This window comes from Mastigoproctus giganteus, chromosome 9 (genome assembly GCF_048544385.1).
Source record: "Mastigoproctus giganteus isolate SK-2022 chromosome 9, ASM4854438v1, whole genome shotgun sequence".
NCBI lineage: Eukaryota > Metazoa > Arthropoda > Arachnida > Uropygi > Thelyphonidae > Mastigoproctus > Mastigoproctus giganteus.
The window spans coordinates 93,789,474-93,807,813 of NC_143583.1; the positions used below are offsets into that span (position 1 = coordinate 93,789,474).

Sequence of the window (18,340 nt, forward strand, 5' to 3'; positions counted from 1 at the left end):
CGTGAACTTCAGGAAGCCATAATTCGTGTTTGGAACCACAAATTATTAGTTGATTATCTTCAAAAATTAATCTTGTCTCGATGGTGTGCTGTTGTCATCTGGGCCAGAGGCGGTTCAACTAAATATTAGTTTGCACCTGGTAACCTTTTCATTTTATTTTCGATTTAAAATGGTAAACTGAAGCAAATTGATGGTTTCTGATAACATTTCAGCCATAATTGTTGTGTTTACCAAAACTGTTGTATAAAGGTTGCAAATGCTCATTTTGTAATATTTTGAGAGCACCTGTCAAATATTACTTAGCTTTGCCTTAACTATTAATAAATATCTTTTTTTATATTTCTATTTGTGATGCTAGTCATTAATGTAACATACCATCACAAAGAAGGGTTAGAAATGTGAAATTCCTAGGTGATGCACTTTCTTTGAACACCAGTGTGTATATATATATATATATATATATATATTTTTTTTTTTTTTTTTGTCTATGGATTTCTGTTAAACCTCAACTGATTTTGAGTTCTTTGAGAAAGATACTGATCTAGACATTTGCCCTTTTACAAATCAGGTTTGATTTGTAAGAGAGCAAATGTCTAGATTTGGTCGGGTTTGTTCTAAACAGCCTCTTTATCTAGGCTTAGCTGTGAAAGAGATCATCTGAACTCAGCTTTTGTTTTTGAAACTTGACTGAATATTCTCTTACGCTCAGAATTGTTAGGAGGAATTTAACAATTCCTCTTAGCAAATTCCCCAACTAAAGATCACCATACATCAATTCTTTCTTCTTGCATAATAGCATCTGTTAGAGCCTCACGCTGAAGCTGATAGAACTGATGCCGCAAAACATTTTTTTTTTTTTTTTTAAATTTTTTTTTATGAAACTCGTATGAAAAAAATTTCAAAATTAAAAATGATGTACAGCAGGCCCCCGTAATAATGCGGTTCGCTTTACACTGATTCACTATAACGCTGTTCATATATTATAACCCGTATCTGACTACAACACTGTCACAGATCACTATAACGCTCTTTTACAGATTGCATTTTTGGCATATGTAACGAAATCGTTTCATTTGATGGTGTCAATAGCTTGAAAATGAATAGCAAAATAGCATTAAAACGTTTCCCACGCCGACTTGAGAAATTTTCCTACGCTCAGTGAAATTTTCTTGCATGCTAATTTAATTGCAGTACAGTGACTTGTTACGTAGTTCTGAGATCAACATTTTAAAAAATGACTTGTAATATTGCTTGTAATATTTGCGTTATATGCATTTATCCGAAGTCTAGTCATCACTCAGTACAGTATTAGACATCATGCGTAATGGACAGTTTACTTGAACATTGTATCATAATTAATGCAACCAACGCAGTTACATTTTCGAAGAGTTAATAATGGCCGATAAGAATGAAAAAGCAACAGCGTCTGGGCGCAGTACGAAGACTATAAATGTAAGAAAAAGACTGAATTTGAAAATTAAATTAGACGTTTTGAAGCGAATCGATTCCGGTCAAAGACAAGCGGATGTGTGCCATAATTTAGGACTTCCAAGTTTAACTGTAAGAACAATTATAAAAAAAATAATAAAGAATTAATTTTAGCAACGGGAAAGATAGCTGTTCCACTGCAAGCAACTAGGGCTAGGCCGGCTATTAGGATTGAAATGGAAAGACTAACTAATTTTATTGAAGATAATATCCAATGCAGAATTCAGTTAAGTTAAATGTTATAAAAATAAAAAAAGAGAGAGAGAGATTAGCCAATATAATGATCTGAAGAAAACTCACCTAAAACAAATGTGGCACCATTTAAAACTATTAAGAGCTGGTTGAATAGATTTAAAATCTAGGGAGAAGCCGCAAGTGCAGATCAAGGAGCCGAAACTTTCAAAAAAGAACTTGTTAAAATTATTGAAGAGGGGTATTGTGTGTTATACTTCTCAACAAGTTTTTAACGTAGATGAAGCAGGACTTTTGTGGAAACGAATGCCTAAAAGAAGTTTCATATGGAAAGAAGAAAAAAACAAGCCAGGTTTCAAAGTGGCGAAGGATCGGTTGACTTTATTGTTGGGTGGTAATGCTGCTGGGGATTTAAAATTAATACCCCTTTTAGTTTATTTGGAAGAGGACCAAAGTTCAACCCAAAATCGACACATTTTTCATGATTAAATTCGTCAATTAAATTAAACCAATTTAGATCAGTTAAATTCATGATTTTAATTGGAATTTTAAGTTTAATTTTGATACGTAAGTAGTTACCACATAATTATATAAGTATGTAATGCAGAATATTTTATATGTACAAATATTTGAATATTAAATATTTTCACTACCGTTTATTATTGATTAGGAAATATCCTGTCACCGACAGCAACTCACAAATACATATGTTACCTTATGGGAATGCAATGCTCGCTTAGCGCTGATTCACTTAGCACTCTGTTTTTCTGGAACGAATTATCAGCGTTAAGCGGGGGGTCACTTGTACTGTCATTTGATGAAATTTATGCATTTATAAGAACATAATTTTTTGGTAGGAACTTGTGTGCCATGTAGTCACATGCATTAATAAGGTATTTCTTCACTGATCAAAAGAACAATCTCTCTTGTTTTAGAGTCTCAATGACCTTAGCAAAAGCAGTGCCTCTGACTAAGTTACAGTCATTCTTGTTTAGTCTGCTGTGATAATCTACTTTCAAATAAACGTACAGAATTTAAAAACTATTAGTATAATAAATCTGTACATAACATCCTTCACCATATATTGGATTGAAGAGCTGTGTTTGGATTTTCAAACATTGGCATATCATTTAAAAGAAACAAGGAAATTGCTTTATTCAAGCCAGAAGAAAGGAACACTAATAGACTTTCTGCACGAATGAAGCTAACATGCCCAGAATTATCAGCTTGCTTGGCCTGTTCAGGGATTGCTTTCATCAGAAGTTTTTAATTCAAAAATTGTTTTTTGTTGAGTTTATCAGTTTATGGCCTTTCAAATAGTTTGGATCATGAACTGGATTTGAAAGTGTCTACGTCACTGACTAGTGATTGCTTTTATTTTTCAATTTTGTAGCTCTGAAAAGTGATATGGTTTTTTACCACTTCTGACTCCTTTACTTAGACTTGTCAAAGGTTGCTGCTATGCTACCAGTCTAGTTAGCACATTTAACCAATTTCGAAGCATGTGTGTATAGCCAACATATACACATGTGTTTCAATTTTTTTCCGTTGTAGAACACGCTACTGTAGAAAACATCATCCAAGAAATCTGCAAAAGTCGTGCTAGTGTGTGAATGACCAACCCATGTTCCAATCAACATCTGGAAAGTAAAATACCCTTTTATAAGACATCCTGATTTATTGGCCCACTTTCTCTGTATAGCTGTTTGTTGTACTCATCAGAGACATTAGACCTATAACACACTCCTACTCTCATTTTTGCTTTCCTGGCGTTTGTCACACCAAACTGACTCAATATTGCACTGGATGCACTGCCTTAGATTTTGTGCTTCTTAACTAAGAGCATAATTTTTTCCCTCCCTCCTGTCCTGTCTCTCATTTGTGTACACATTGTACTCCCCATATTCAACTTCCACATCCCTTATATCTGAGTGAAACTGCATCTCTGATATTTCAATAATGTATGCATTGGATGACTTGTTCAGCATTTCAAATTTGCCAAATTTACTTACTATGCTCCTAGCATTGGTGTATGTGTAAGTATACACATACCTGGTCTTACTTTTAGTTACCCTAACAAAACCCATGTATTTACTTGTTCCCCATAATGACTCCCAGCAGTCCTTGAGATACCTAGTACCTTGCTTTCCAGGCTGCTGCTCATTCCAATAGAAGCAGTGCAAGAATCACTTTCACCTCTGTCTGGAGTTACTGTTAATCTACTAGGCTGTGTATCCCCTCCCTTCAATCTAGCAGTTTTCTGACCCACACTTAAAACTGCTTCAATAGCACCAGCAAATATTCTTGCACTCTTTCTACTTAAGTGTATCTGGTCCCTGTAGAAACAGTATCTCCAGTTAACAATCATAGAACATGCTGGGAAAATCCTCATTTGCCTTGCACATCTCTCCAGGGTTGAACTGATTGATAAAACTCTCATTATATATTCCCTCCTGTTGTGTCTGGGCAGAATTGCAGATATTTTCAAAATTAATCCTAACTTTCATCTTTTTGTCAACAGTTCTGTACTTATCAGTAAGTCCACAGACCCACTCTTAATGTCATTAATTCCAATGTGTACAACAATATCACATTTTGTGCCCTTAAAAGATGATATATGCTTTACAACATCATAGGGGATTTACTTTGTCCTTTAAAATCCTAAAAACACTTGATTGATACATTCAGCCCTTGAGAACTCTGCCTTATTGACTTTTCAATCACTGTTCTTAAGCATCTGTGTACTACCTTGGACATTGGAACAGCTTGACTATTCTTTTCTCCACACCTGCAATTAATGTTTTGAACAATATTGTACTCCTTGAGTTTACGTGTAGATAAATTACTATCAGATAGCCCAGCATGTTTATCCCATATTGATATTCTTGTGCATATGCTGGACTTCCCAATTTTCACATAAAGCACTTTAACCCTTTCAATAGTGAATTTTTCTGGTTGGTGAGTTTTATGGCATGCTGCAACAAGAAGATATTAATATTTCTTTGTTGGGAATCATACTTTTCAAATAGCTGTTTTACCGTTCAAATTCAACATGCTGGGGCTATTGAACACTTACCACACTATTCAAAATTACATTTATTCATTGATAAATACACAATATAAAAAGCTAATAAAAATTAATGCTTAAAATTATAGCCATTTACAATTAAAAACTGTATAAATAAAAAGTGAAAATAAATAACAATAAGATATTGCAATTAAAATATTTTAATTAGCCAAGTCAAGATCCATGGCATCACACCTAGCCAAGTTCTTAACTAGTTGCCTGCATCTTTTACTCAAACCAGCAAATACAGTAAACCCTCGCTATTCGCGGGGGTTACGTTCCTGAGAAATGTCGCAAATACCGAAAACGTGAATACTGAGTTATGGCTCCCATAGTAATAAAGGGGTTCCGTTCCAAAGTATGAACTATATAAGAAAAACTAGTCTAAAATTTTGTCTATGTATGTATTATATGTACCTTCATAATATGACTGTACATGACAGTACATAGTGAAATGCAAGCATATGGCATCGAAATGAAAATAAGAAACAATTTAATATTAAATGTAATATTTATTAGAAATTTCAAACAAATCTTTCAAATCAGCGCCTTTGCTAGCAAAAAAAAACATCCCGCCAGTGCTATCACCAGTTTCGCTAAAGTGTTGATAAAGAAGTTTTGCCTTTTCACGAATGATGAGTGAACTTAACGGAATTTTATTTTGAATTCGGTCTTCTATCCACAGATTTAAAGCTTTTCCATTTTTTTAAATTTAACATCACGAGTTACAGAGCAAATTTTTGAAGCAATTAGCGCGGTTTCACGGACACTACGGCAGATTTTTTCTTCCGATTTCTTGATTGATCGTACTGTTGACTCATTGATTTTATAATGTTTTGCCACTGAGGAGACACTTTCACCTTTAGAAAATTCGTCTAATAACTCAATTTTATTCGCTAGTGTCATCACCTTCTTTGATATTTTCACATTTCTCTTTTTATTCGTAGCCATATTTTTGTAGGGGTTAGAAAGAACTTGACCACAATAAAGTCACTTTCTTCCGTTAACGCACTCGAAAAAGTCTGTTTTACACTGCAAAACAGTAGAGTTATCATTTTTGTAAGCATATCAATTTATAAATTGATAAATTTATTCAATTTATAAACATAAATTAAAATCAAACGACGAAACCTTCCATGACTAACACATACTGAACAAGGATTAGCGAGAAACATCCACGCTTGCGATTTTTTCACCCCTCTCCCCCCACCCACTGAGCGCTGTTTTGACCGGGAAAGATAATTTTAGCCACGCCCATGTTTTTTATGGCGGAAAATATTTACGGCGTTTTAAAATTCACATTTTTTAAGGTTTCATTTTATATTAAATCGGCGATCGCGAATACGTGAAACCGCGAATACAGATACCGCGAATAGCGGGGGTTTACTGTACATGTTTTCACTGCTCTGTATTCTTGAACATAAAAAAGCCAGATTAAAATTTTGGATTTCTGAAAGCATTTACACTTGAGACAAAATATACCAAATTTTATTTCTCTGGGATGAACCACAATCCTTCTGCACAGCCTCAAAGAGAAGTTTTTGTTGTTCGACTGGCTCACCCATCAATATTCTAACATGTTTCTGATTACGTTAAAGACTTGCAATTTGGTACAATTATAGGATAGTCTTTCCTGCCAATGGGAAAATTAATAAAAATATAACAAGTTATCTAAGGACTACATGTGTTAAAATAACAGAATGAGTGATAGTTTTTAATTAATAAAAATAATCCATTTGTATTAATTAAAAACTAAGTGCATGCTTAGTTTATGCGCTTCTTGATACACTGCAGACCATTATTTGCTGTACGTGATCCTGCATTACTATGGTACCCACTGTTGTTTAAACGTGGATCATTTATTTGCATGGCCCAGAGAAGAAATCGTATCCATCTAATTGTTATTGATATTTGCCAATATAACGTAGCATGTTAATGTGTTGAAAGTTTTATAACTCTGCAAAAAGATATCTCAAACAAAAATTTGTAAAAAAAAAGTGAGCCCAGTTCTTTTGCAAGCTTTGCAAAAATCTCCACTGTGAAAAGGTTTTGAGATCAAACAGTGGTGCCAAGTTCATTATAGGCTCGGCCAAGAAAAGCATTGAGATGAAAATGTTATGCCAGGTTTGCTAGTGGCTAACCAGATTAAAAGTTTCTCATACACTTGCCATATTCATCACCTTACAAACTGAAATGAACTGCAGTTTAAATAATGTGGTGATTCACCAAGTGCATTGCACTTTTAATCTGATTAGCCAGTAGCGAACTTAGCATAACTTTTTTCTTCTTGGCTTTTCATGGCTGAGCCTATAATAAACTTGGCACATCTTTTGATCTAAACGCTTTCACTGTGGAAGTTTTTGCAAAGCTTGCAAAAGAACTTGGCATGCTTACTACTGTTGCTTCATCTTTCAGCATATTTGCAAATTTTAGCGTGTTGAAAAGTGAATGGTTAGCTGGCAGTTGCAGTCCATGTTTGAGTGAGGTGATTATACTGTTAGAGCGAAACATGGCCAAATGTATTTTTTTTAATGTAATGTATTGCATGTTAATATTTTTAATACATTGTTACCCATTTCAGTTTTTTAAAATTAAATCATTAAAAAATGCATCTGAATCTTGAATTCAGTATTAGTTTTTTTTTTTTTTTACTGTAACAGAAGTGTTTAAGACAGTGGTTTCTTGGATTGCAGCCAACAGCTTTAAAGTCACTGGCAAAAAAAAATTGTTACTGTACAAAAAAAAAAAAACCAACTTACCTTGCTTCTTGAACATATATCCAAATGTATTTTTTGAATGTGTTGCAGGTAAACACTATTTTAATATACAGCAGTCCCTTGTCATCTGTAAATTTGGCTCATAGGTCATGAATATTTATGACTTTACTTCTGTATACACACTTACATTTCACAAAGCAGTTGGCTGAGTATTAGCAGATTGCAATACCTTAGCCTGTGCTGTTGGCATATTGACTCTACCTTGTCTTAAACTTCTCACACGTGTATGTGGCGGAACAGAGATGGGGGGAAACCCCTGGTGCCGTCAGACAACTAACACATGTAAGGGTATTCAGCTGCTGCCTTCACCACACCATCACTCATTATTCCCTGTTGAACTTTGTGTGATCATATTGCAGTCCATCTCCTGAAAAGTTAGCAATAGCATTTATGTTTTGCACATTATTGTATTACTTTAATACAACATTGTATCATATAGAGAGTATATAATTATGAGTGCTAATCAGTAGCAATGAATCTGTTGATTAAAATTATAGTAATATTATAAGGGCCCATAACTGTACACAGAAAGGGGAGGGGAAATGCAAATGTGGCTAAGATTAAAAAAAAAGTAGTCTTTAGAATATAAGATAAGTTCTTAATGAGCTTGCTAAAGATAAATTGGATGCGGAGATGGAGGAACCCCCTGGTGCTGTTTGACACTAAACACTCTACACTGACCATTTGGATGGAGGACTGGTTGCAAAAGAAAATGCCTGTTAGTATTATCTTGTCTGCAACAAAGCCATACTAATTTACAAGACTTTTTGCTGAAAATTCAGTGCTGGTTCTGACAAGTTTCAAGCCAGTAGGGACTGCTTTAATCATTTTTAAGAAGTGTTACAACTTACTTCATATGAAGTTAATGGGAGAGGCAGCATCAGCAGATCATGAAGGGACTTCACAATATCCAGAGGAATCCAAGAAACTTCTTCTGGAAAAAGGCTGTAAAGAAAAAGACCTGAGCTCCACCTCTTTTGTAAATTGGGGAGACATTAGCACTTCTCCAGTCCTGGAGGATCATCCTGGAATCTAATGACGATCTCATCTTTAATGCTGATGGAGACATGACTGTTATAGATATGCATGCCTAATTGCACATTCCTTTCAAAGGAGGAGAAAACGAAAACAGTTAAATGTTTTAAATAAGTGACAGATGGGCAAATATTTTTTTTTTTTTGGCTACATGGTCAGACTCGTGCATCTCTAATGAATCTTTAACCCATGTGCTCCTGAGGCACAAAATAAGAATCCTTTCCCTGTTTTCTGGTGGTCAAATAGGAAGCAATGGTTTCTCTTTTTTTATTTATTTATTATTTTTTGGACATTCCACAGCTGCTTTGTTCATGAAGTGGTAAAGGTAAACTGCAGCCATTATCAATCGATTGCAGGATGGAAGCATCCTCAGCGATTCATGGTGAGAGGAATGGACCACAATCTGCCATGCTGGTCCAGTGCGGGTTGGCAGATCGACCATTTTTAGCAGTCAGGGGCTTAGACCCCGGTTTACTCAAAGAGTATGTGCGAATGCATTCCTGCTCCTGCTCGCTCAGCTATAGAAGCCGCACGGCAAAAAATCTGGGCTTTATTTAAGTGTTGCTGATGCTTGAAAATGTTCCTATCATCTAGAGTTATTTTGGCTTACTCATCCTAACGTCAAGGTCATCTTCCCCTCTCTCTCCCATTACCACTTCACTCCTTCAACCCATGGATCAGGATGTAATACAAGAGCCGTTACACTTGATGCATTTCCGTGTTTCAGGCATTGAAAATAACTAATTTTTCATTAAAAGATGTCTAGAAAGGATATGCTACCATACATACATACATACATACATACATACATACATTAACTATCATAAATAAATCAGTGATGAACTCAAACAGTCCAATCTTAATGCTGGATGTGAGAAAATTTAGAAAGGTCATAAATGGTTTTATAAGTGATGTGATTATATTAGCTGAACATGGATCCTGAAGTCTGCCAAGCCTTTATATGGTGAAGGGTGTGACAATTTGTGTTCAAATGAAGTCACTAATTGCATCATCCAGTTATAATGAAGAGAGGAAGAAGGGATATGGGACAGGAAATGAAGGTAGCTTTAATAAATGTGAATGCATTAATGTAATCACTTCAAATGTTGCCCAGTGAAGCTATGGAAATCGATCCCTTTACGGAATGAGCCCTTGAGTCCTTGAAACACTCAGCCAGCTTTGGCCACCTTGCAGTGACCTTCAAAAAATACCAGAAGCATCAAGCCACACTCAGCTCACCTTTTGGATGATAATCCAAGCAATTTGGAGATGGGAGTGCTTTGGGAGGGGAATTCAAAGGATTCCTCTCCTTGGTGACAACCACCTCCATCTTCATCATCACAATCAACAAGAATACATCAGCATCAACATCATTGGATGTTGTCTTGTGAAGGGTAAAAGTTAAATGAAAATTTAATTCTAATTTAAGATGCAAAAATCTGTTATTTTAACTTAGTTGAATAAATGAATATTTATGAGCACATAAATATTCCATAGGGCTACTTGCAACTTCTATTCCCCCAGCTCTGCTCTTCCCATAAGGTCTTAAGTTTTCCACTTGCAAATTTGCTGTTGGCAAGGCTTCTCAAGAAAGGAATCCTCATGAATGGTGGGGAATTACTGATTATATTTCTTATCTCATAATATGACAACAAAATGTATATAAAGATTATTATTAAAATACATTGAATTCTAAAAATTCATCATCTTACTTTTTTCTTTCTTTTTTTTTTTTTTTGTATGTGTATTTTTAATATATTGTTTGTTCTCCCTTTTGTAGTCATTCCTGGATAGAGCAAGATTGGCTGTCCAAAATCTGGTTCAGAAAGTAGGCTTCTTTGGTATCCTAGCCTGTGCTTCAGTAAGTAATGTTAACAAATTTGGGTGTTTCCTATGTTAAATGATAGTAACATACTAGAAATAAATAGTTTGCAAGTGATTTTACATTTGCTCCTATAAAGACAAAGTGGGAAAAGAGTAAATCAGATAGGATCTTTGCTCAGTGAAAAAGATTGAATTATAAATAATCCACTATGTCACTGGTGAACAGATGATTTGTATTGATCTTCACAGTAAAAAGTCCTTTTTGGGGCAGAGAATATTATGCTAATATACAAGCACCATAAGATACGTGATATCAATTTACATAAAGGCCTAACAAAAAAAAAAAAAAAAAAACTTGCTGAGCTTGAAAATGGGTAAAGCCCCAGGATACTGGTGGTATTTACCCAGTGATATTGAAAGAGGCTACAAAGGAATGTTCCAAACCTTTAATCATTGAGGTTGTTATTATATTTCGGGGTAATCTCCTTGGATTGAAGTGCTAACAATTTGCCAACAAGCAGTGGGGACACTAAAGATCAAATAAGTAACTGTAACAATTAGTTTAATCTCGGTTGCAGGGAAGTTCATAAAATATGCATTACATTGATCATCATGAGAAGTATAATATCTTTAACCTTTAAATTGGTATGCCAGTGTTTTTTGAGGATTGGGCATGCACTCAGGAAAAAGCTACCTCATTTATAATCTTAAAAACTAGCAAGAAATAATTCAAATTTTTGAAATTTTTTGGTGCCACGTTTATTTTCAATCTATTATGAACATAGCTATGAAAAATCCATTTTTATTTTTAATTTTATATTTTTAAAATAAAAACCTCTGCAGCACTTTAGACATCACTTTATGTATGTTTTCATCATCTCCTGTATTTGGGCACGTGAAATGTAAATCAAAAAATCTGCATGCGTTAACAACTAGACACCAGTTAGATTCTTCCATGATACAAAACCAGAGATTATAACAATTATGGGTACTGTCATGAAATGTAAAGCAAGCAGGCTTCAATAATTATATATGACAGATGCTACCAATTTTAAATTCTTGTTTTTCAGCACATGCATATAATTATTGTGAATAAGCTTAATCGTGCATTTTTTCCTGCTTGAGTGATAATTAACAGAGATTTCTGGAATTTTCATTGGAGAAGTCAAAATAAAACACTCTTCTTTTGAATGGTGTTTGGAGTTTCGCTATGTGAACTGAGTAGATGAAGAGCACAATATAGCTGAAGTTGTGTGGGGTCCAAAAGGATCCCCCCCCATTCACCTGCCTCTGGATTAATGGATTACACCACAGCTTTATAAAGAGAAAATCTTGTTTGACCAACCTGTGTTGTGTGGTTACACAGAATTTTAATGCAAGAAACGGTTTTGACATTATATACTTCAACTTTAGCAAAGTTTGGCACTTTTCTACATGGGAGTTTCTGTATATGCTGGAATCTAATGGGATCAGAGGAAAGATTCTGAAATGGTTTGAGGGATGGCTTAAAGACAAGAGGCAGAGGGTTGTTATAAATGGCCATTCTTCAGAGAGGGCCAGGTTTATAAGAGCGGTACCTCAGGGTTTGATTCTAGCCCCTCTGTTTCTAGTTTTAAATGATCTAGATTAGGGAATGATGGGTAGTGTTTGAAATTTGTAGATATAAAGGTTTGGAGGATAGTTAGCAATGAAAGACAGGCTTCAACACGATTGACAGGTTTTGTCGATAGTTAGAGAAGTGATAGTTATGTTTTCATTCTGCCAGATGTAAAATTCTACGTATGGGAAACAAGAGCTTTAGAATAACTTATATGCTAGGGCAAAAAAGTTATTCTAAAAGCCAAAGAGTGTAAATGAGGAATGGGACCTGATACGCTCAAACATAATTTCTGCCAAGCTTTCTGATAATCAGATGTGTCTTCTGATTGTCCAGTAAGTTGTTGATTTCTTCCAGTTTTTGGTCAAGTTTCTGTTATTTTACAAATATGCGTATGTCATGTTATTTATTTATTTTTATTTTATTTTATTTTTTTTTACAATTATGCATATAACTTAATTATATGCACCTAAAAGCCAGTGTTTGGTGCTGTGTTCATTTTCCCTTTACAGTGGCACATGATGTTCTTTGAGTTTTCAGCCATTACCCAGGAATGAAAAATTATTCATTTTAATATGTGGGGAAAGTGTTATTTTTCATTAAATTATTCTTTAACATATACAGGAACTCCCTGACTTACGTAAGGGTTGTGTTCTGTGGAAAGCTACATAAGTTGGAATTTCCCCCATGCTTGCGCAACACTCACAACTGTGCTCGCTGAATTGATTGAATAAAAAAAAAAAAAAAAAAAAATGTTCAACGAACATGTAAATAGAATTATTTATTGTATTTATTCAATTTTTTATCTCATGCACAAGAAAAATTACAAAAGTGTGCATTTTAAAAAATTTTCAAAATTATAAAATTACAAAAAAAGAGAGGAGACAGGCATAACATCAGTAAGTTTTATCTCTCGGGCATCGTTGCCAGAATTGACGTCTTCAGTTGATAAGTACGCTGCTGCAGAGGTTGAGGGCTGTGGAGATTTAGAAGGGGTTGGCTGCTCAACCTTATGAAAGAACATATTAATGGATGACTTGACGGTGGCTTTTTTTTTTTTTTATTCCATTTCATCGTAGATTTCTTTGTAGCAAGCAAGCATATCATTCACCCTTCTGTTAACTTTTAAGAATCGTTCGCTGTCAGGATTCATCTTCTCAAACCTCGCCATTGCCCATGCAATTTCACAAAATGCCATTGCCATCTCTCTGGTGGTGAATCGTCTCGGCTCCTCATTTGGTTCATCTTGAGCTTCGTCAGCATTTTCTTCTTTCACTATCACTGCCTGCAATCTTCGTTAGATAATTCCTTCTCTTCTTCCTCTATTAACTCCTCCATGTCTTTGGCACCTACCTCAAACTGAAGTAGCTCTGTAACCTCTTCATATGATTTGTCTTTTTCAAATCCTTCAAAGCCTTTTACGTGCCATGGGCATATCTTCTTCCAAGAGCCATTTGAACAACTTTTAGTAATTTCCGCCCAGGCCTTATTAATGTTTAAGATGGCGTGGTAAATATTGTAAGATTTTCAAAAGTCTCTTAATGTAAAATTTTTCTCATCATCTACTGCAGACGATGCTTAAGCAAATGTTGTGTGTAAATAGTATGCTTTTAAATTCGAAATAACACCCTGATCCATAGGTTGGATGAGTGAAGTCATGTTTTGCGGTAGAAATATGACTCTCACGTTTGAATTGAAATCATCTAAATGCGTAGGATGTCCAGGAGCATTATCTAATAGAAGCAAAATCTTGCAAGGAACGTCTTTGTTTTTACAATATTTTTCAACCTCAGAAATGAAGCAGCAATTAAACCAATCCTCAAAGAGAGAGATTGTTATCCATGCTCTCTGGTTCGATCAGAAATGCATGGGTAGGGTGGCTTTATTGATGCCCTTAAATGCACAAGGATTTCCAGAATGGTACACAAGCAGTGGCTTTAATCTGTAATCTCCCCCTGCATTAGCCCCAAGCAAGAGGTGGCACTATCTTTTGATGCCTCGAAACCTGGCAGTGTATTTTCAATCCGGAATTTTTTTTCCAATTCAAACCAGTCTGGTCAACGTTAAAAATTTGCTGCATTGAATAGCCTCCTTCATCAATAATTTTTTCCAATACATCACAAAATTTCTCTGCAGCTGCAGAATTGGCACTGCCAACTTACTGCATACTTTAACGTTGTGTAAACCAGCCCGATGCTTGAACCTATTAAACCACCCTGTTGCTTGCCACGAACTTGGGTTGGGGTTCGCCATACTTATCCTTAATATCTTTATAAATACTTGTTGCTTTTGCTTGAATGGTCATTAGACTCAGGGGCACTCGTTTCTGAATCTGATTTTCCATCCATATTATTAACAGCTGTTCCATCTTTGATATAGCACCTGAATGCTGTTTTGTGATCACTGTTGATCTTAAGTGCATTGATCCTTTAACATGTTCTTTTATATGCGCACTGTCTTTAAAATAGTATTTACTGTTGAAGCAGCGAGACCTAATTTCCTTGCAATAGATTACAAACTTTGTCCTACTTTGTACTTCTAAATCAATTTTGTTTCATTTCCTGGCCCTGCCAGCACTTGCACTTTCTGTTGGTCCCTTTCCCTTCATCATTGTTAATACATAAATAGGAAGGAAGAGAAGTTTCTGAAAATTTGTTTTTTATATGATTGAAGATTTCAGTGAAGGGGGACACATTTCACCAATAGCGTAAAAACCCACACAATTGCAGTTATTGGTATTATTGCAAATGCAATAAGATCAAGTTTACTACCTGTTTATAATTAGATGCACTAACAGAAAAGCCCAATAAATTAGAAAGTGCAAATTGTTTTTATTGTTTTGTGGTCATGACCTACAGAAACATGCTTTAGAAAATATCACAAAAGTGATTCTTATAATGGAAACATGGTAACGATGAACGTAGTGCAATTTCCATTATAAATATGACCTTTTTGAGAGATACAGTCAGTCCTCGTATAACACGTGTTTACACTACACGAATTTGATCATACACGATTTATAAATAGGGAAACGATATCTTATATACTACGAACCGAATTCGCTTATGCACGATTTGCCTTTGTATTTACAAGAAATTGCAGTTGAACGCGAATCACCCCAACTGAACGCAACACAATAGGAATGAAGAGAAGATTCCGAAAATGTATTTATGTATTTTATATCAGTGAAGGGGAAACACAGTTCACCATAATAACGTAAAAACCGACACAGTTCCAGCTATCGGTATAATTGCAAATGCAATTAAATCGAGTTTACTACCAGTTTATAACAGATTCCACTAGCAGAAACGTAAATGGAAATTGTTTTATGGTAGTAACCCCTAGAAATGTCTTGAGTAAAATGTGAGGTGTTAATAGTGTATCTCTGCCTTTATGGTGTTGTTTATTCAGTTGCTACCCGCGTGCAGCTTTGTTTATGTGTATCAAGCGTGCCTCCTCCTTTTGTAATTGTGCTTTATTCCCTAAAAATGAGTAAAATACTTAAAAGTGTGAAAGGGAAGTGTCCTGGTGTAGACACTGCAGATTCACAGAGAAAAAGAAAAGCAATATCGATAAACAGAGGCGGACTGGGTCAAAAATTCTTCCCGGGAAAATTTATAGTGGCCTCATACTATGGTTTATGGCCAGAATCACACTGGCCTCCGGCCCGCCGGGGTTTCCCCGGTAAGGCTTATGGCCAGTCCACCTCTGTCGATAGAGAAAAAATATGAAATTGTGAAACGCTTTGAGCGAAATGAAAGACCATGTGATATTGCACGTGCTACAGACCTAAATGAGGCAACGCCGATAATTAGAAAGAATGCAGAGAAAATAAAAACAACTTTCATAGCAGGAACAACTCAAAGTGTAATTAAAATCCATTAGATTAAGACACAAAGAATTGGAAGAGATGGAACGGCTGTCATCTGTTTGGATAGAAAATCAAACAAAAAACAAGTCTGCTTACAATAGAAGCAAAAGCATTAGCAATATTTTATTATGTAATAGTCGTAATAAAATACATAAGCATTTTATTACGATTATTTATTGTGTTTGGTAATGTTTTGGTTACAATTGTGTGTTCAATCTTGGGTGGCCGGCACCTAACCCTGATTTTCCCATAGGGCCTGTTGTTTCTATTGCACGATTTTGCATTGCATGAGGGTTTCTAGGAACACAACTATCGTGCTATATGAGGACCGACTGTAAATAGCTTAGTAATATAGCAAAATTTTCAACTTCCAATGACTTGGAACGAATTAAAAAAAAAAAAAAAAAAAATGTGTTATTGGGTTCACATTACAGTATTTTCACGATGCCTCCATTTATTCCTACGGGATGCAAAATACGTTTCCACGATTTTTTAAATTTGCACTGACTGGCAAAAACTTAAGTCGAATTTCCGTAAGTAGAGTATTACGTAAGTCTGGGAGTTCCTGTAATTCCTTATTATTTGTTCATTGTCTTTGGTGTTCATTATCACCACTTTGCTTGATTGTAAAAGTAGTGTGGGCTTAATTTATAACAGTTGATTTAATATGAAAATTAATTTGTTACACTTATTTCAAGTATAAAAATAAAATCTTCAAATAAAACAAGAATTATATTTAAAAATTTAGGGATGTATATATGCATATCTTTCCTGTATTGTGAAAATATAGGGAAAAGGGTGTGTGTGGAAAGGGAAGAAAATATGAATTAGGCTTGCATTTTGCTAATATGATATTAAATATCACATTATGGGAAAAATCATTATTGCTGAACATATTAAGTGCCTAAAAATATTTAGAATGTGTGACAAGAAGAAAACAAAAAAAAAAAAAAAAAAGAGTATTTTTTCTTTTTTAAGTGTAAGCTTTCTTAGTGTAAGCTTCCACTATTTTTATAAGGTGCTGGCTGGCATGCCAAATTTGTAAGCCCCTGCTTTTCTTATTTTAATTATAGTGAGAATGCTTATTTTAATTTTAGGTAACACTTGTTATCTTTTGGGCCACTGACTGTATCAGAAAATTTCAGGATTACTTATACCTTTTGCTAGAGATTGAGTGGGGCAATGAACAACACCTGATAAACTTAACATGTTTAATTATAGAACAAACAAATTTATCCACAACTTTTCCTATTATGGAAGTTTTCCAAAAAAAAAACAATTACAGCAATTCCATTTAGAATATCTCTTCTAATCTAATTGACAATCTAACTAAAGGTTTCATTACAATCTCAAACTTGTTAGTCCAGCTATTCCCGAGGCTAAACAAACCAATAGTACTTTAGGACTCCGGAATGCCTTTTTCTTTCTGAATAGCATTATTAGAAATAATAATACCAAACAGTACTTACAATAGTTATATTTTTCAGTGCTTTAGGATCAGCACCTTGACCTTCCCACACCTTCTGTGACGACTTCCTCATCTAATACCCGGCTTTTAATTCTTATCTTCCTCTCGCCTCACCATGATTCCTCCTTGCTGCCTTTAACATAGTTGACTGAATAACCCTTTTATGTTGGCTGGAAATTTCTCCTTTCTGAAATACAGCAGAAAAGCTTGCCACTTCCCGACTGACTATCTCCAATAATTTCACGACTACTCTTGGTACAACCAGACTGCATCTCCAGAACTCTTCCTCACTAGCACTTATTATCCCCTCTATCATTAACGCCGTTACTGACTTCACCTCCATCACTCCCTCTATCATTAATTCCGTTACTTTCCTTTCTGACATCCTTATATATAGCCGCGACTTCCCAGCATACCTCGAACCCTTTACCGACCTCCCCCTGTTAATAGAAATGTTCATCGTAATTCTGCCCGAAATTTGCATGGCGTCTTATAACTGTGTAGTAACGTTCATCCCCCAAGTGTGTGTTTTTTTTTTTTTTTTTATATAGTAAGCCTTAAGCTTACAGTATATTGTAAGTTATGACAGAAATATTTACATTACTCATTTTTAAAAAGATTTAATTTTTCTAATATCCTATTTTCAATCCCCTTTATTGGAATGAAGATAAAATTCAGATCATTACTTATCGTTAATGGTTTGAATGGAGTTCAGCATGCCTTTTGCTACTGATCGTTGGGTAGCTCGTTATGTTTTATGTATTGTAGTTGTTAAAAGAAAGATTTTGAATATTTTGAGGGAATGTAGTTTGAACTGCACTCGAGTTGGTGGTTGATTTCCAAGTTGGCATGGTTGAGGTTGATTATCATCAACCTCAACCATGCCAGCCTCAATCCAGATCAGGGAAGATTTTGAATAATTTGATAATTTATTAATCCCTAGCTTGTGTTACAATTGTTGGGAGATAACAGCAAGAAGGAAGGGAGAACATAAGCCAGAGGCTTTTTAGGGGGTGTTCCC

General features: G+C 35.0%; 1 protein-coding gene across 1 annotated transcript in view; it reads left to right on the top strand.

The window, feature by feature from the left end:
- LOC150080552 (vacuole membrane protein 1-like) overlaps positions 1–18,340 on the top strand; it is a 246,568-nt gene that overhangs the window by 160,754 nt on the left and 67,474 nt on the right. The window contains exon 10 of the mRNA XM_090381983.1: positions 10,340–10,420. Within this exon, the coding sequence (XP_090238109.1) occupies positions 10,340–10,420 (81 nt within the window). The remainder of the gene's footprint in view (positions 1–10,339; positions 10,421–18,340) is intronic.